At 48.4% G+C, this 18,903-nt stretch overlaps 2 protein-coding genes across 2 annotated transcripts in view; one reads left to right on the forward strand and one right to left on the reverse strand.

The window, feature by feature from the left end:
* LOC139586954 (striatin-4-like) overlaps positions 1-12,292 on the reverse strand; it is a 40,775-nt gene extending 28,483 nt beyond the window's left edge. The window contains 3 exon segments of the mRNA XM_071420698.1: positions 4,240-4,307; positions 8,856-8,959; positions 11,155-12,292. Coding sequence (XP_071276799.1) covers positions 4,240-4,307; positions 8,856-8,959; positions 11,155-11,361 — 379 coding nt within the window. The 5' untranslated portion in view covers positions 11,362-12,292.
* A 147-nt stretch (positions 12,293-12,439) lies between these two features.
* LOC139586952 (ribitol 5-phosphate transferase FKRP-like) lies at positions 12,440-14,031 on the forward strand. Its single transcript, XM_071420696.1, has one exon. The coding sequence runs from the start codon at positions 12,440-12,442 to the stop codon at positions 14,006-14,008; it is 1,569 nt and encodes a 522-aa protein (XP_071276797.1). The 3' UTR covers positions 14,009-14,031.
* Positions 14,032-18,903: the final 4,872 nt, after the last annotated feature.

Below are 18,903 nucleotides of genomic sequence, written 5' to 3' on the forward strand. Positions count from 1 at the left end.
AAATAACCCAAAAATATCCCAAAAATAACCTAAAAATTACCATCAAAATATCCCAAAATCAGCCCAAAATCAGCCCAAAAATAACCAAAAAATAACCTAAAAATAACCAAAAAATTATCCCAAATATTACCCAAAAATAACCTAAAAATTATCCCAAAAATAACCCAAAAATAACCTAAAAATAACCCAAAAATTAACCCTAAAATAACCAAAAAATAACCTAAAAATAACCGAAAAATTATCCCAAATATAACCTAAAAATAACCAAAAAACAACCAAAAAATTATCCCAAGAATAACCTAAAAATAACAAAAAATTAACCCAAAAATAACCTAAAAGTAACCTAAAAATAACCCAAAAATTATCCCAAATATAACCCAAAAATAACCTAAAAATTATCCCCAAAATAACCTAAAATTTATCCCAAAAATAACCTAAAAATAACCCCAAAAATATCCCAAAATAACCTAAAAATAACCCAAAAATTAACCCAAAAATGACCAAAAAATAACCTGAAAATAACCCAAAAATAACCTAAAAATAACCTAAAAATTATCCCAAAATTAACCCAAAAATAACCTAAAAATAACAAAGAAATTACCCCAAAAATAACCCAAAAATAACCTAAAAATAACCCAAAAATAACCTAAAAATTGCCCCCAAAATATCCCCAAATCAGCCCAAAAATAACCCAAAAATAATTTAAAAATTATCCCAAATATAACCCTAAAATAAACAAAAAAATATCCAAAACCAACCAAAAAATAACCCCCAAAATAATCCCAAAATTTACCCCAAAAATAACCAAAAATAACCTAAAAAACCCCTAAAAATAACAAAAAAATTATCCCAAATATAACCCCAAAATAACCTAAAATAACCCCAAAAGTAACCTAAAATTAACCCAAAAATAACCCAAAAATAACCTAAAAATTACCATCAAAATATCCCAAAATCAGCCCAAAATCAGCCCAAAAATAACCCAAAAATAACCCAAAAATATCATAAAAATAACCCAAAAATCAGCCCAAAAATAACCCAAAAATAACAAAAAATTACCCCAAAAATAACCTAAAAATTACCCCAAAATATCTCAAAAATAACCTAAAAATTACCCCCAAAAGATCCCCAAATCAGCCCCAAATCAGCCCAAGAATAACCCAAAAATAACCAAAAAATAACCCAAAAATAACCTAAAAATTACCATCAAATATCCCAAAATCAGCCCAAAATCAGCCCCAAAATAACCCAAAAATACCCCAAAAATAACCAAAAAATTATCCCAAAATACCCCAAAAATAACCTAAAAATAACCAAAAAATTATCCCAAAAATAACCCAAAATTAACCCAAAAATTATCCCAAAAATAACCTAAAATTAACCCAAAAATAACCAAAAAATTATCCCAAATATAACCCTAAAATAACCAAAAAAATAATACAAAAATAACAAAAAAATTACCCAAAAATAACCCAAAAATAATCTAAAATTAACCCAAAAATAACCAAAAAATTATCCCAAAAATAACCTAAAAATAACTTAAAAATTATCCCAAATATAACCCAAAAATAACCCAAAAATAACCCAAAAATAACTTAAAAATTATCCCAAAAATAACCAAAAATTACCCCAAAATAACCTAAAAATTATCCCAAAAATAACCCAAAAATAACCTAAAAATAACAAAGAAATTATCCCAAAAATAACCTAAAAATTACCCCAAATATAACCCAAAAAATATCCCCAAAATAACCTAAAAATATCCCAAAATAACCCAAAAATAACTTAAAAATTATCCCAAAAATAACCTAAAAATAACCCAAAAATTACCCCCAAAATATCCCAAAATCAGCCCAAAAATAACCCCAAAATACCCCAAAACCACCCCAAAAAGAACCAAAAATTACCCCAAAAAAACCCCAAAAATTACCCAAAAATACCCCAAAAATTACCTAAAAATTACCCCAAAAACCACCCCCAAAATAACCCAAAACCAGCCCAAAAATACCCGAAAAATAACCCAAAAAATAACCTAAAAATTACCCCAAAAATACCCCAAAAACGAGCCCCAAAATAACCTAAAATCAACCCAAAAATAACCCAAAAATACCCCAAAAATAACCTAAAAATTATCCCAAAAATAACCAAAAATAACCCCAAAAACCACTCAAAAATACCCCAAAACCACCCAAAAATAACCTAAAAATTATCCCAAAAATACCCCAAAAACCTCCCCAAAAATACCCCAAAAATTTCCCCAAAAACCACCCAAAAATAACCTAAAAATTACCCCAAAAATAACCCGAAATAACCCAAAAATAACCCCAAAAATAACCCAAAATTACCCCAAAATATCCCAAAAATAACCCAAAAATAACCCAAAAATTACCCCCAAAATAACCCAAAAATTACCCCAAAAATAACCCAAAAAAACCCAAAAAATAACCTAAAAATTATCCCCAAAATAACCCAAAAATACCCCAAAAATACCCCAAAAATAACTCAAAAATAACCCAAAACCAACCCCAAAAATCACCAAAAATTACACCAAAAATATCCCAAAAAACCCCCCAAAAGAACCAAAAATTACCCCAAAAATAACCCCAAAACCAGCCCAAAAATAACCAAAAATAACCCAAAAATTACCCCAAAAACCACCCCAAAAATAACCTAAAATTTATCCCAAAAATACCCCAAAATACCCCAAAAATAACCTAAAAATAACCAAAAATAACCAAAAAATTACCCCAAATCAGCCCAAAATAACCCCAAAAATAATCCAAAAAATAACCTAAAAATAACCAAAAAATAACCAAAAATCAAAAAAAAATTACCCAAAAAATAACCCAAAATTACCCCAAAATAACCCAAAAATAACCCAAAAATAACTAAAAAATTACCCAAAAAATAACCCAAAAATAACCCCAAAAATACCCCAAAACCACCCCAAAAATAACCCCAAAAAAACCCCAAAATAACCAAAAAGTAACACAAAAATAACCAAAAAATTATCCCAAAAAGAACCCAAAAATAACCCAAAAATTACCCCAAAAACCACCCAAAAATAACCTAAAATTTATCCCAAAAATACCCCAAAATATCCCAAAAATAACCCCAAAAATAACCCTAAAAATAACCCAAAAATGACCCCAAAAATAAAAAAAAAACCAAAAATTACCCCAAAAATATCCCAAAAATACCCCAAAAATACCCCAAAATCAACCCAAAAATACCCCAAAAATTACCCCAAAATAACCTAAAAATAACCTAAAAATTACCCCCAAAATAACCCAAAAATACCCTAAAAATAACCCAAAAATAACCTAAAAATACCCTAAAAATAACCCAAAAATAACCTAAAAATTACCCCAAAAACCACCCCAAAAATAACCTAAAAATTACCCCAAAAATACCCCAAAATACCCCAAAAATAACCCCCAAAATAACCCAAAAATAACCAAAAAATTACCCTAAAAATAATCCAAAAATAACCTAAAAATTATCCCAAAAATACCCAAAAAAACCCCAAAAAATCCCCAAAATAACCCCAAAATAACCCAAAAATAACCCAAAAATTACCCCAAAAATAACCCAAAAAGACCCAAAAAATAACCTAAAAATTATCCCCAAAATAACCCAAAAATAACCCAAAAATTATCCCAAAAACAACCCCAAAATTACCCCAAATTACCCCAAAAATTACCCCAAAAACAACCCCAAAAATACCCCAAAACCAACCCCAAAATACCCCAAAAATATCCCAAAACCACCCCAAAAATACCCAAAAATAACCCAAAAATTACCCCAAAAACCACCCAAAAATAACCTAAAATTTATCCCAAAAATACCCCAAAATACCCCAAAAATAACCCAAAAATAACCAAAAAATTACCCCAAAATTACCCCAAAAATCACCAAAAATTACCCCAAAAATAACCCCAAAAATATCCCAAAAATACCCCAAAAATATCCCAAAAAAACCCCAAAATACCCCAAAAATACCCCAAAATTACCCCAAAAATTACCCCAAAAATAACCCCAAAAATACCCCAAAATACCCCAAAACCACCCAAAAATACCCAAAAATTACCCCAAAAATCCCCAAAAAATTCCTAAAAACCCCAAACTCTTCCCCAAACCCCAAAACCCCAAAAACCCAAAAAAAAAAACCCCAAAAAAAACCCCAAAAAAACCCAAAAACCCCCAAAAAACCCCAAAAATTCCCAAATCTGGGCCCACCCAGCTCCTCCGGCCGCTTCTCCCCCGGCGCCGCCTCCGTCCCAAATTTCAGTTTCTGGAACTTGGACCTGCAAAATTTGGGAATTTTGGGGCTTTTTGGGGTTTTTGGGGTTTTTTGGGGTTTGGGGAAGAATTTGGGGTTTTTAGGGGGGATTTTTGAGGGGTTTGGGGAAGGATTTTGGGGCTTTTTGGGGTGAATTTTGGGGTTTTTTTGAATTATTTTTCCTTTTTTTGAGGGATTTTTGGGGGTTTTTTGGGTGATTTTTGGGGTTTTTTTTTGGGTGATTTTTGGGGTTTTGGGGGTTTGGGGTCTTGGGGTTTTTAGGGTTTTTTGGGGGGATTTTTGAGGGGTTTGGGGCAGGGTTTTGGGCGTTTTTGGGGTGAATTTTGCAATTTTCGGAATTATTTTTGCTTTTTTTGGGTGATTTTTTAAGGGATTTTTGGGGATGATTTTTGGGGTTTTTTTGGGATTTGGGGTTTTGGGATTTTTAGGGTTTTTTTTGGGGTGATTTTTGAGGGGTTTGGGGCGGGATTTTTAAGGTTTTGGGGTGAATTTTGGGGTTTTTTTTGAAGAATTTTGGGGGTTTTTGGGTGATTTTTGGGGGTTTTTTGGGTGATTTTTGGGGTTTTTTTTGGGTGATTTTTGGGGTTTTGGGGGTTTGGGGTCTTGGGGTTTTTAGGGTTTTTTGGGGGGATTTTTGAGGGGTTTGGGGTGGGGTTTTGGGCGTTTTTGGGGTGAATTTTGCAATTTTTGGAATTATTTTTTCTTTTTTTTGAGGGATTTTTGGGGTTTTTTTGGGGTGATTTTTGGGGTTTTTTTGAGGGATTTTTGGGGTTTTTGGGATTTGGGGTCCTGGGATTTTTAGGGTTTTTTGGGGGGGATTTTTGAGGGGTTTGGGGTGGGGTTTTGGGCGTTTTGGGGGTGAATTTTGGGGTTTTTTTGAATTATTTTTCCTTTTTTTGAGGGATTTTTGGGGTTTTTTTGGGTGATTTTTGGGGTTTTTGGGATTTGGGGTTTTGGGGTTTTTAGGGTTTTTTGGGGGTGACTTTTGAGGGGTTTGGGGAAGGATTTTGGGCGTTTTTGGGGTGAATTTTGCAATTTTTGGAATTATTTTTGCTTTTTTTGGGTGATTTTTTAAGGGATTTTTGGGGATGATTTTTGGGGTTTTTTGGGTGATTTTTGGGGTTTTTTTGGGATTTGGGGTTTTGGGGTTTTTAGGGTTTTTTGGGGGGATTTTTGAGGGCTTTGGGGTGGAGTTTTGAAGATTTTGGGGTGAATTTTGAGAGGTTTTTTAAGGATTTTTGGGATGATTTTTTTGGGGGTTTTTGGGATGATTTTTAGGGTTTTTTTGGGTGATTTTTGGGGTCTTTTGGGATTTGGGGTCTTGGAGTTTTTAGGGTTTTTTTAGGGGGATTTTTGAGGGGTTTGGGGTGGAGTTTTGGGCGTTTTTGGGGTGAATTTTGGGGTTTTTTTGAATTATTTTTCCTTTTTTTGGGTGATTTTTGGGGGTTTTTTTGGGTGATTTTTGGGGTTTTGGGGGTTTGGGGTTTTGGGGTTTTTAGGGTTTTTTGGGGGGATTTTTGAGGGCTTTGGGGTGGAGTTTTGAAGATTTTGGGGTAATTTTGTGAGGTTTTTTAAGGATTTTTGGGATGATTTTTTTGGGGGTTTTTGGGATGATTTTTAGGGTTTTTTTGGGTGATTTTTGGGGTCTTTTGGGATTTGGGGTCTTGGAGTTTTTAGGGTTTTTTTTAGGGGGATTTTTGAGGGGTTTGGGGTGGAGTTTTGGGCGTTTTTGGGGTGAATTTTGCAATTTTTGGAATTATTTTTCCTTTTTTTTGAGGGATTTTTTGGGGTTTTTTGAGGGATTTTTTGAGGTTTTTTTTGGGTGATTTTTGGGGTTTGGGGTCTTGGGGTTTTTAGGGTTTTTTGGGGGGATTTTTGAGGGGTTTGGGGAAGGATTTTTTAAGGTTTTGGGGTGAATTTTGCAATTTTTTGGAATTATTTTTCCTTTTTTTGGGATGATTTTCAGGGTTTTTTTGGGTGATTTTTGGGGTTTTTTGGGATTTGGGGTCTTGGGGTTTTTAGGGTTTTTTGGGGGGATTTTTGAGGGGTTTGGGGTGGAGTTTTGAAGATTTTGGGGTGAATTTTTTGAGTTTTTTGGGTGATTTTGGGGCTTTTTGGAATTATTTTTGCTTTTTTCGGGTGATTTTTTAAGGGATTTTTGGGGATGATTTTCAGGGTTTTTTTGAGGGATTTTTGGGGTTTTTGGGATTTGGGGTTTTGGGATTTTTAGGGTTTTTTTTTGGGGGGATTTTTGAGGGGTTTGGGGCAGGGTTTTGAAGATTTTGGGGTGAATTTTTTGAGGTTTTTGGGTGATTTTGGGGCTTTTTGGGATGATTTTTAGGGGTTTTTTTGGGTGATTTTTGGGGTTTTTTTGAGGGATTTTTGGGGTTTTTTGGGATTTGGGGTCTTGGGGTTTTTAGGGGTTTTTTTTGGGTGATTTTTGAGGCTTTTGGGGAAGGATTTTGAAGGTTTTGGGGTGAATTTTGCAATTTTTTGAATTATTTTTGCTTTCTTTTGGGACCATTTTCAGGGTTTTTTCAGGGATTTTTGGGGTTTTTGGGATTTGGGGTCTTGGGGTTTTTAGGGTTTTTTTGGGGGGATTTTTGAGGGGTTTGGGGCAGCATTTTTAAGGTTTTGGGATTTTTTGGGGGGTGATTTTTGGGGAGTTTTGGGGTTTTCTAGGATTTCTGGGTATTTTTTACAATTTCTGGGTATTTTTTTTTTAGGATTTCTGGGTGATTTCTTAGAGTTCATTTTTAGGATTCCTGGGTATTTTTAGGATTTCTGGGTATTTTTTAGCATTTTCTGGGTGATTTTTTAGAGTTCATTTTTAGGATTTCTGGGTATTTTTTTTTAGGATTCCTGGGTGTTTTTTAGCATTTCTGGGTATTTTTTAGCATTTCTGGGTGGTTTTTAGAGATCATTTTTAGGATTCCTGGGTATTTTTTACGATTTCTGGGTGATTTTTTAGGATTTCCTGGGGTTTTTTTTTACGATTTTTAGGTATTTTTTACAATGTCTAGGTATTTTTTTAGGATTTCTGGTTCATTTTTAGGATTTCTGGGTATTTTTTTTAGGATTTCTGGGTTCATTTTTACAATTTCTGGGTATTTTTTAGGATTTCTGGGTATTTTTTAGCATTTTCTGGGTGGTTTTTTAGAGTTCATTTTCAGGAGTCCTGGGTATTTTTTATGATTTCTGGATGATTTTTAGGATTCCTGGGTATTTTTTAGGATTTCTGAGTGATTTTTAGGATTTCTGGGTGTTTTTTTAGAGTTCATTTTTAGGAGTCCTGGGTATTTTTTAGCATTTCTGGGTGATTTTTTAGGATTTCCTGGGTATTTTTTTTTACGATTTTTAGGTATTTTTTACAATTTCTGGGTATTTTTTAGGATTTCTGACTATTTTTTACAATCTCTGGGTATTTTTTTTAGAGTGATTTCTGGGTGATTTTTAAGATTTCTGGGTGATTTTTAGAGCTCATTTTTAGGATTTCTGGGTATTTTTTATGATTTCTGGATGATTTTTAGGATTCCTGGGTATTTTTTAGGATTTCTGAGTGATTTTTAGGATTTCTGGGTGTTTTTTTAGAGTTCATTTTTAGGAGTCCTGGGTATTTTTTACGATTTCTGGGTGATTTTTTAGGATTTCCTGGGGGTTTTTTTTACGATTTTTAGGTATTTTTTTACAATTTCTGGGGTTTTTTTTGGGGATTTCTGGTTCATTTTTAGGATTTCTGGGTATTTTTTTTAGGATTTCTGGGTTCATTTTTACAATTTCTGGGTATTTTTTAGGATCTCTGGGTATTTTTTAGCATTTTCTGGGTGGTTTTTTAGAGTTCATTTTTAGGATTTCTGGGTATTTTTTAGGATTTCTGGGTGGTTTTTAGGATTTCTGGGTGATTTTTTAGAGTTCATTTTTAGGATTTCTAGATATTTTTTTTTTAAGATTCCTGGGTATTTTTTAGTATTTCTGGGTATTTTTTAGCATTTCTGGGTGGTTTTTTAGAGATCATTTTTAGGATTCCTGGGTATTTTTTACGATTTCTGGGTGATTTTTTAGGATTTCCTGGGGGTTTTTTTTACGATTTTTAGGTATTTTTTTACAATTTCTGGGGGTTTTTTTTTGGGATTTCTGGGTATTTTTTAGGATTTCTGACTATTTTTTTACAATTTCTGGGTATTTTTTTTAGGATTTCTGGGTGGTTTTTAAGATTTCTGGGTGGTTTTTTAGAGTTCATTTTCAGGAGTCCTGGGTATTTTTTAGGATTTCTGGATGATTTTTAGGATTCCTGGGTATTTTTTAGGATTTCTGAGTGATTTTTAGGATTTCTGGGTGTTTTTTTAGAGTTCATTTTTAGGAGTCCTGGGTATTTTTTACGATTTCTGGGTATTTTTTAGGATTTCCTGGGTATTTTTTTTTACGATTTTTAGGTATTTTTTACAATTTCTGGGTATTTTTTAGGATTCCTGGCTATTTTTTTAGAATTTTTGTGTATTTTTTTTAGGATTCCTGGCTGATGTCCAGAACTTTTTGCTGGTTTCTTCCCCACCTCTCCTGCTTGAGGGCGAATTCCAGCATCCGGATCCTCCTCACCAGGTCCAGCTTGAGGCTCTCCTGGCCCTGGCGCTCGCCCTGCAGGAACGCCACCTGTGCCTTGGGGACATTAAAGGGGACATTGGGGACATTGGGGACACTTGGGGGGATTGGGGACATTGGGGGCATTGGGGGACACTCAGGGCCCTTGAGGCTCTCCTGGCCCTGGCGCTCGCCCTGCAGGAACAGCACCTGCGCCTTGGGGACATCAGAGGGGACATCAGAGGGGACATTGGGGACATTGGGGACATTGGGGACATTGGGGGATTGGGGGATTGGGGACATTGGGGACATTGGGGACATTGGGGGGAATGGGGACATTGGGGACATTGGGGACATTGGGGGGATTGGGGGGAATGGGGGGATTGGGGACATTGGGGACATTGGGGACATTGGGGGGATTGGGGACATTGGGGACATTGGGGGACATTGGGGGGAATGGGGACATTGGGGGGATTGGGGACACTCAGGGACATTGGGGACATCGGGGGGATTTGGGACACTCAGGGACATTGGGGGATTGGGAACATTGGGGGACACTCAGGGACATTGGGGGGATTGGGGGGATCGGGGACATTGGGGACACTGGGGAGATTGGGGACACTCAGGGATATTGGGGGGAATGGGGACATTGGGGACATTGGGGGGATTGGGGGCATTGGGGGCATTGGGGGCATTGGAGACATTGGGGACATTGGGGACATTGGGGGACATTGGGGACATTGGGGACACTTGGGACACTCAGGGACATTGGGGGGATTGGGGGACACTTGGGGACATTGGGGACATTGGGGACGTTGGGGACATTGGGGGCATTGGGGGCATTGGAGACATTGGAGACATTGGGGACACTCAGGGACATTGGGGGGATTGGGGACACTCAGGGACATTGAGGACATTGGGGACATTGGGGGATTGGGGACATTGGGGACATTGGGGACACTCAGGGACATTGGGGACATTGGGGGGATTTGGGGGAATGGGGACATTGAGGACATTGGGGACATTGGGGGATTGGGGACACTCAGGGACATTGGGGACACTCAGGGACATTGGGGACACTCAGGGCCCTTCAGGCTCTCCTGGCCCTGGCGCTCGCCCTGCAGGAACAGCACCTGTGCCTTGGGGACATTACAGGGGACATCAGAGGGGACACTGGGGACAATGGGGGGATTGGGGACAATGGGGAACATTGGGGGACATTGGGGGCATTGGGGGGATTGGGGACATTGGGGGGATTGGGGACATTGGGGGCATTGGGGGGATTGGGGACATTGGGGGGATTGGGGACACTCAGGGACATTGGGGACATCAGGGATCCGTGGTGTCATAGGGATGTCACCCAGTGCCCATCCCAGTCTCCCCAGCACCATCCCAGTATCCCCAGTACCCTCCCAGTGCCATCCCAGTGCCCATCCCAGTATCCCCAGTACCCATCACTGTACCCGTCCCAGTATCCCCAGTACCATTCCAGTATCCCCAGTATCCCCAGTGCCCATCCCAGTCCCTCCCAGTGTCCCCAGTACCCTCCCAGTCCATCCCAGTGCCCCTCCCAGTGCCATCCCAGTGTCCCCAGTGCCCATCCCAGTATCCCCGGTACCATCCCAGTCCCTCCCAGTCCCTCCCAGTGCCATCCCAGTGCTCATTCCAGTATCCCCAGTCCATCCCAGGACCCTCCCGGTGCCCCTCCCAGTATCCCCAGTGCCCATCCCAGTCCCTCCCAGTATCCCCAGTACCCTCCCATTGCCCATTCCAGTATCCCCAGTACCCATCCCAGTGCCATCCCAGTTTCCCCACTGCCCATCCCAGTATCCCCAGTACCCTCCCAGTGCCCATCCCAGTATCCCCAGTACCCTCCCAGTCCATCCCAGTGCCCATCCCAATATCCCCAGTACCCTCCCAGTACCCTCCCAGTCCATCCCACTGCCCATCCCAGTATCCCCAGTACCCTCCCAGTACCCTCCCAGTCCATCCCAGTGCCCCTCCCAGTCCATCCCAGTGCCTCTCCCAGTATCCCCAGTACCCTCCCAGTCCATCCCAGTGCCCCTCCCAGTATCCCCGGTGCCGTGTCCCGGTGCCTCCCCCGCCCCTTCCCGGTGTCCCCACCCCCTCCCCGCCGTCCCGGCCGCCATTTCCTCCCAAGATGGCGCCAGCAGCGGCCACCCCACCCCGGTGACCCCCGCTGTCCCCTCCGTGTCCCCCTCGCTGTCCCCTCACCGTCCCTCCCCTCATGAGGGCAGCGCCGCCGCCATTACCTGCAGCTCGGCCCTCTCCGCTTCCCAGCGCCCTTTCTCCGCCTCGAACCGCGCCCACTCGTGCTGGATGAAGTGCAGGATGCCCGGCAGGCTGAGGCCGGTTCGTGCCGCGGGTTCGGAGCCCGGAACGGGGCCCGGAGCGGGGCCGGGAACGGGGCCGGGGGGCGGAGGTTGGGCCCTGACCGGCGGAGCCCGCTCGGCCGCCATGGCGGCTGCCACAAAGGGAGCCACGGGCGGCAGCGGCTTCCTGCCACAAAGGGAGCCGGATATGGGGCGTGGTCATGCGGAAGGGGCGGGGCCAAGGGAGGCGTTGTTGCCGTGGAAACGGGGGGGCTGTGAGGGAATTTTGGGTTTTTTGGGGGATTTTTGGCCGTTTTGGGTTTTTTTTTGTGGGGTTAGAGGGGATTTTGGGGTTTTTTTAGGGATTTTAGGGTTTAGGTTTCGGACCGCTGGAGCCCGCTCGGCCGCCATGGCGGCTGCCACAAAGGGAGCCACGGGCGGCAGCGGCTTCCTGCCACAAAGAGAGCCGGAAGTGGGGCGGGAAAGGGGCGTGGTTATGCGGAAGGGGCGGGGCTAACGGGAGGCGTTGTTGCCGTGGAAACGGGGGGGGGGGGCTGTGAGGGAATTTGGGGTTTTTTTGGGGAATCTTTGGGGTTTTTGGGTTTTTTATGGGGTTAGAGGGATTTTTTTGATGGTTTTAGGGTTTTCCCAGGGATCTTTGGGAGGTTAGAGGGGATTTTGGGGGTTTTTAGGGGTGGTCTTTGGGGGGTTACAGGGCATTTTGGGGGTTTTACAGGGAATCTTGGAGGGATTTGAGGCATTGTAGGGCATTTTTCATATTTAGGGGAGGCTTTTAGGCTTTTTGGCAGGTTTGAGTTTTTTTTGGGGGTCTTCGAACCGCTCGAGTGAATTTTGGGGCGTTTAGGACATTTAGGGGCGGCCATTGTGGGGGGGTTATGTGGGATTTCAGGGCTCTTTGGCATATTTGAGAGGATTTTGGGGCGCTTTTAGGATTTTTCTGGAGGTTTTTAAGAGCTCCCAGGCGATTTTTGGAAGCTTTGGGGGCGGCGTTTAACCACGGGGAAATTCATTAAGAAATTCATGAAGCGCCCCTCATTAACATTTCCATCTCCACAGCGCCACCGCGTGGTCACCTCGGGTATTGCCGCCACCACCACCACAGACCCGAGCGCAGCGACGCCGTCCAATTAACTCACGAATTAACGAACGAGCCGCCTAATTAACTAATTAACCGCTTGATTCATGCCTTAATTAACCTCCCACCATGAGAATCACCCCCTGCCAAGCCGCCCTGGCCGCCGCCATCACCCTCAACCTCCTCCTCCTCCTCTGCTCCCGCCTGCTCCCCCCGGCGTCCCCTCAGTGCCGCCACCCCCGGCGCGCCGCCGTCCCCGAGGCCGTGCCCGGTGTCACCGTCATCCTCCGCGACTTCGACGGCCCCGACCACGACGTGGCCGCCACCGCCCGCTCCTTCTCCTCGCTGCCCGGCGTGGCCGTGCTGGTGGCGGCCGAGGTGTCCCCGTACCCTCCGGTGTCGCTCCCGGCCGGCGTCACCGTGCTGTCCCTTCGGCCGGAGCCTCACCGGCCGCCGCCGCGACCGGAGCTGGCCGTGCGCACCCGCCACGTGGCTTTGGTGCCGGACGGCGCCCGCGCCGCTCCCGGTTTGCTGAGGCGCATGAGGGACGTTCTGGAAGCTTCCACGGACGGCGCCGTCAAAGCGGTGGCGGCGGCCGTGGGGCGGCGGCGGCCGCGTTGTTTGAGCTTGGAGGTGGACGTCAAAGCGTGGACGGTTCGCTACGGCCACGCCGACCACAAGAGCGACCACCATGATGATGATGATGATGGTGGTGACCACCATGATGGCCACCAAGGTGACCTTTGCGGTGCCCTCGATGGCGCCCCGGCCGTTCTTCTCCTCCGCGCCCGCGACCTCTTCGCCCTTCCCTTCCCTCTCGCCCGCCCCGTCCTCACCTCGCTGTCCCTCCAAGCCGCCGCCCGCGGTTGGCGCCTCCTCCTCCTCCCCGCCTCCTCCTCCTTCCCCTCGTCCCCTCGTCCCCTCCTGTCCCCTCACGCCCTCTGGAGATCCCAAAGCTCCTCGGACGCCCAACGCCGGGCGCTGCTGGAGAAGTTTGGGATCAAGCTGGAGGTGCTGCCCGACGGCTCCCGGCGCTGGCACGGCTGCGCCAAGGACACCCCGCGCTGTTTCGGCACCGTGCGCCGCCAAACCCCCGAGTATCTCCTGGCCGGGCGCTGGACGCCCCCGTGCTGCCTCCGGGCCCTGCGCGCCACCGCCCGCCACGTCCTGGAGCAGCTGGAAACATCTGGAATCCGCCATTGGTTGGAAGGGGGGACCCTCTTGGGCGCCGTGCGCCTCGGGGACATCATCCCTTGGGACTACGACGTGGACGTCGGGTTGTACCTCGAGGACGTCCCCAAATGTCCTTGGTTGGCCCAAGTGGTGGCATCTGGAGGACCGGTGGAGGATCCTCAAGGTTTCCTTTGGGAGAAAGCGGCCGAGGGGGAATTTTTCCGCGTGCATTTCAGCCGCGCCAACCGGCTCCACGTGGACCTTTGGCCGTTCTACGTGCGGCCCGGCACGGCCTTGATGACCAAGGACACTTGGTTGGGTCACAGGCAGGACGTGGAGTTCCCCGAGAGCCTCGTGGTGCCCCTGGGCACGGTGCCCTTTGCAGGCCTGGTGGCCAAAGCTCCCAACGCTCCCCGGGCATTCCTGGAGCTCAAATTCGGGCCCGGGGCCATCGAGAACCCCGAGTACCCCAACCCCGGCCTCAGGAGGTTGGCGCAGGATGTGGCCAATAAAACCCGGCGGTGACAGCGGGGACAGACTTGGTGTCACCTTTGGGGTCCTTGTGTCACCATTGGGGTCTTTGTCCCACTTTATCTGGTCCCTGTGTCACATTTGGGGTCCCTGTGCCACCCTCGGGGTCCCTGTGGCACCTTTGGGGTCCCTGTTCCATCCTTGGTGTCCCCAGTATCTCCAGTGCCACCTTTGGAGTCCCTGTGCCACCATTGGGGTCTTTGTCCCACTTTATCTGGTCCTGGTGTCACCTTTGGGGTCCCTGTGCTGCTTTATCTGGTCCTGGTGCCACTCTCAGGGTCCTTGTGCCATCCTTGGTGTCCTCCTGTCACCCTTGGGGTCCCTGTCCCATCCTTGGGGTTCTTCTGTCACCTTTGGGGTCCCTGTGCTGCTTTACCTGGCCCTGGTGTCACCCTTGGGGTCCCTATGGCACCTTTGGGGTCCTTGTGCCATCCTTGGGGTCCCTGTGCTGCTTTACCTGGTCCTGGTGTCACCTTTGAGGTCCCTGTGCCATCCTCGGTGTCCCTGTGCCACTCCTGGGGTCCCTGTCCCACCCTTGAGGTCCCTGTGCCACCTTTGGGCTCCCTGTGCCACCCTTGGTGTCCCTGTGCCATTCTGGGTGTCCCCAGTGCCACTTTTGGGCTCCCTGTGCTGCTTTACCTGATCCTGGTGTCACCTTTGGGCTCTCTGTGCCACCCTTGGGGTTCCTTGTGCCACCTTTGGGGTCCCTGTGCCACCCTTGGGGTCCTTGTCCCACTTTACCTGGTCCTGGTGTCACCCTTGGGGTCCCTGTGCCACCCTGGGGTCCCTGTTCCATCTCTGGGGTCCTTATGCCACCCTTGGTGTTCCTGTGCCACTTTTGGTGTCCCTGTCCCACCCTTGGTGTCCTCCTGTCACCCTTGGGGTCCCTGTGCTGCTTTACCTGGTCCTGGTGCCGCCATTGAGGTCCCTGTGCCACCCTTGGGTCCCTGTGTCACCTTTGGGGTCTTTGTCCCACTTTATCTGGTCCTGGTGCCACCCTTGAGGTCCCTGTGGCACTTTTGGGCTCCCTGTGCCCCCTTTGGGGTCCCTGTGCCACCCTCGGTGTCCCTGTGCCACCCTTGGGGTTCCTTCTGTCACCTTTGGGGTCTTTGTCCCACTTTACCTGGTCCTTGTGCCACCCTTGGGTCCCTGTGCCATTCTGGGTGTCCCCAGTGCCACTTTTGGGGTCCCTGTGCTGCTTTACCTGATCCTGGTGTCACCTTTGGGCTCCCTGTGTCACCATTGGGGTCCCTGTGCTGCTTTACCTGGCCCTGGTGCCACCATTGAGGTCCCTGTGCCACCTTTGGGCTCCCTGTGTCACCCTTGGTGTCCTCCTGTCACCCTTGGGCTCCCTGGGCTATCCTGGGTGTCCCCAGTGTCCCCAGTGTCACCTTTGGGCTCCCTGTGCCACCCTTGGGTGACCCCAGTGTCACTTTTAGGGCCCCTGGTGCCACTCTCGGTGTCCTCAGTGTCACCCTTGGGCTCCCTGTGCCATCCTTGGTGTCCTCCTGTCACCCTTGGTGTCCCTGTGCCACCCTTGGGGTCCCTGTGCCATCTTGGGTGTCTCCAGTGTCACCCTTGGGGTCCCTGAGCTGCTTTACCTGGCCCTGGTGCCACCTTTGGGGTCCCTGTTCCATCCTTGGTGTCCCCAGTGTCACCATTGGGCTCCCAGTGCTGCCCTTGGGCTCCCTGTGCCACCCCTGGGTGTCCCCAGTGTCCCTGATGCCACTCTTGGTGTCCCCATTGCCACCTTTGGTGTCCCCAGTGTCACTTTTGGGGTCCTTGTGCCACCTTTGAGGTCCCTGTACCACCCTTGGTGTCCTCCTGTCACCCTTGGGCTCCCTGTGCCATCCTGGGTGTCTCCAGTGCCACCCTTGGGGTCCCTGTGCCACCCTTGAGGTCCCTGTGCCATCCTTGGGGTCTTTGTCCCCCTTTACCTGGTCCTGGTGTCACCTTTGGGCTCCCTGTGCCACCTTTGGGCTCCCAGTGCCACCCTTGGGTCCCTGTGGCACCTTTGGGCTCCTTGTCCCACTTTACCAGGCCCTGGTGCCATCCTTGGGGTCCCTGTTCCATCCTTGGTGTCCCCAGTGTCTCCAGTGCCACCTTTGGGTTCCCTGTGCCAACCCTGGGCTCCCTGTGCTATCCTGGGTGTCCCCAGTGTCCCCAGTGTCACCTTTGGGCTCCCTGTGCCACCATTGGGGTCTTTGTCCCACTTTATCTGGTCCCAGTGTCACCTTTGGGGTCCCTGTGTCACCTTTGGGGTCCTTGTGCTGCTTTACCTGGCCCTGGTGCCACCATTGAGGTCCCTGTGCCACCCGTGGGGTTCCTGTGCCACCTTTGGGGTCCTTGGTGTCCCCAGTATCACATTTGGGCTCCCTGTGCCACCCTTGAGGTCCCTGTGCCACCTTTGGGTTCCCTGTGCCACCTTTGGGCTCCTTGTGCTGCTTTACCTGGTCCTGGTGCCACCATTGAGGTCCCTATGGCACCTTTGGGCTCTCTGTGCCACCCTTGGGGTCCTCCTGTCACCTTTGGGGTCCATGTGCCACTTTTGGGGTCTTTGTCCCACTTTGCCTGGCCCTGGTGCCACCCTTGGTGTCCCCAGTGTCTCCAGTGTCACCTTTGGGCTCCCAGTGCCACTCCTGGGGTCCCTGTGCTATCCTGGGTGTCCCCAGTGTCACTTTGGGTTCCTGTGCCACCATTGGGGTCTTTGTCCCACTTTATCTGGTCCCAGTGTCACCTTTGGGCTCCTTGTGTCACCCTTGGTGTCCCTGTGCCACATTTTGGGTCCCTGCGCCACTTTTGGGATTCCTCTGCCACCCTCGGTGTCCCTGTGCCACCCTTGGGGTCTTTGCCCCACTTTACCTGGTTCTGGTGTCACCTTTGGGGTCCCTGTACCATCCTTGGGCTCCCTGTGCCATCTTGGGTGTCCCCAGTGTCACCTTTGGGGTCCCTGTGCTGCTTTACCTGGCCCTGGTGCCACCATTGAGGTCCCTGTGCCACCCGTGGGGTTCCTGTGCCACCTTTGGGGTCCTTGTGGCACCCTTGAGGTCCCCATGTCACCTTTGGGCTCCCTCTGCCACCTTTGGGGTCCCTGTTCCATCCTTGGTGTCCCCAGTATCTCCAGTGCCACCTTTGGAGTCCCTGTGCTATCCTGGGTGTCCCCAGTGTCACTTTGGGGTCCCTGTACCATCCTTGGTGTCCTCCTGTCACCCTTGGGCTCCCTGTGCCACCTTGGGGGTCCCTGTGCCACCATTGGGGTCCTTGTCCCACTTTACCTGACCCTGGTGCCACCCTTGGGCTCCCTGTGCCACTTTTGGGCTCCCTGTGCCACCCTGGGCGTCCCCAGTGTCACCTTTGGGCTCCCTGTGCCACCCCTGGGGTTCTTCTGTCACCCCTGGGCTCATCTTGGGTGTCCCCATTGCCACCTTTGGGGTCCCCAGTGTCACTTTTGGGGTCCCTGGTGCCACCCTGGGTGTCCCCATTGCCACCTTTGGTGTCCCCAGTGTCACTTTTAGGGTCCCTGGTGCCACTTTTGGTGTCCCCAGTGTCACTTTTAGGGTCCCTGGTGCCACTTTTGGTGTCCCCAGTGTCACTTTTGGGGCCCCTGGTGCCACCCTTGGTGTCCTCAGTGTCACTTTTGGGGTCCTTGTGTCACCTTTGATGTCCCCTGTGCCATCCTTGGTGTCCTCCTGTCACCCTTGGGCTCCCTGTGCCATCCTGGGTGTCCCCAGTGCCACCCTTGGGGTCCCTGTGCCACCCTTGAGGTCCCTGTGCCATCCTTGGGGTCTTTGTCCCCCTTTACCTGGTCCTGGTGTCACCTTTGGGCTCCCTGTGCCACCCTTGGGTCCCTGTGCCACCTTTGGGCTCCCAGTGCCACCCTTGGGTCCCTGTGCCACCTTTGGGCTCCTTGTCCCCCTTTACCTGGTCCTGGTGCCATCCTTGGGGTCCCTGTTCCATCCTTGGTGTCCCCAGTGTCCCCAGTGCCACCTTTGGGTTCCCTGTGCCAACCCTGGGCTCCCTGTGCTATCCTGGGTGTCCCCAGTGTCACCTTTGGGCTCCCTGTGCCACCATTGGGGTCTTTGTCCCACTTTATCTGGTCCCAGTGTCACCTTTGGGGTCCCTGTGTCACCTTTGGGGTCCCTGTGCTGCTTTACCTGGCCCTGGTGCCACCATTGAGGTCCCTGTGCCACCCGTGGGGTTCCTGTGCCACCTTTGGGGTCCTTGGTGTCCCCAGTATCACATTTGGGCTCCCTGTGCCACCCTTGAGGTCCCTGTGCCACCTTTGGGTTCCCTGTGCCACCTTTGGGCTCCTTGTGCTGCTTTACCTGGTTCTGGTGCCACCATTGGGGTCCCTATGGCACCTTTGGGCTCTCTGTGCCACCCTTGGGGTCCTCCTGTCACCTTTGGGGTCCATGTGCCACTTTTGGGGTCTTTGTCCCACTTTGCCTGGCCCTGGTGCCACCCTTGGTGTCCCCAGTGTCACTTTGGGTTCCTGTGCCACCATTGGGGTCTTTGTCCCACTTTATCTGGTCCCAGTGTCACCTTTGGGCTCCTTGTGTCACCCTTGGTGTCCCTGTGCCACATTTTGGGTCCCTGCGCCACTTTTGGGATTCCTCTGCCACCCTCGGTGTCCCTGTGCCACCCTTGGGCTCCCTGTGCCACCCTTGGGGTCCCTCTGCCACCCTTGGGGTCTTTGCCCCACTTTACCTGGTTCTGGTGTCACCTTTGGGGTCCCTGTGCCACCCTTGGGCTCTCTGTGCCATCTTGGGTGTCTCCAGTGTCACCCTTGGGGTCCCTGAGCTGCTTTACCTGGCCCTGGTGCCACCTTTGGGGTCCCTGTTCCATCCTTGGTGTCCCCAGTGTCACCATTGGGCTCCCAGTGCTGCCCT

The sequence above is a fragment of the Agelaius tricolor genome, unplaced genomic scaffold, assembly GCF_023055355.1.
Source record: "Agelaius tricolor isolate 1412-34295 unplaced genomic scaffold, bAgeTri1.0.p SCAF_155, whole genome shotgun sequence".
Classification (NCBI taxonomy): Eukaryota; Metazoa; Chordata; class Aves; order Passeriformes; family Icteridae; genus Agelaius; species Agelaius tricolor.

Bases quoted from the DNA above. Each gene is read 5' to 3' on its own strand.
- LOC139586952 (XM_071420696.1), top strand. From the start codon at position 12,440: ATGAGAATCACCCCCTGCCAAGCCGCCCTGGCCGCCGCCATCACCCTC.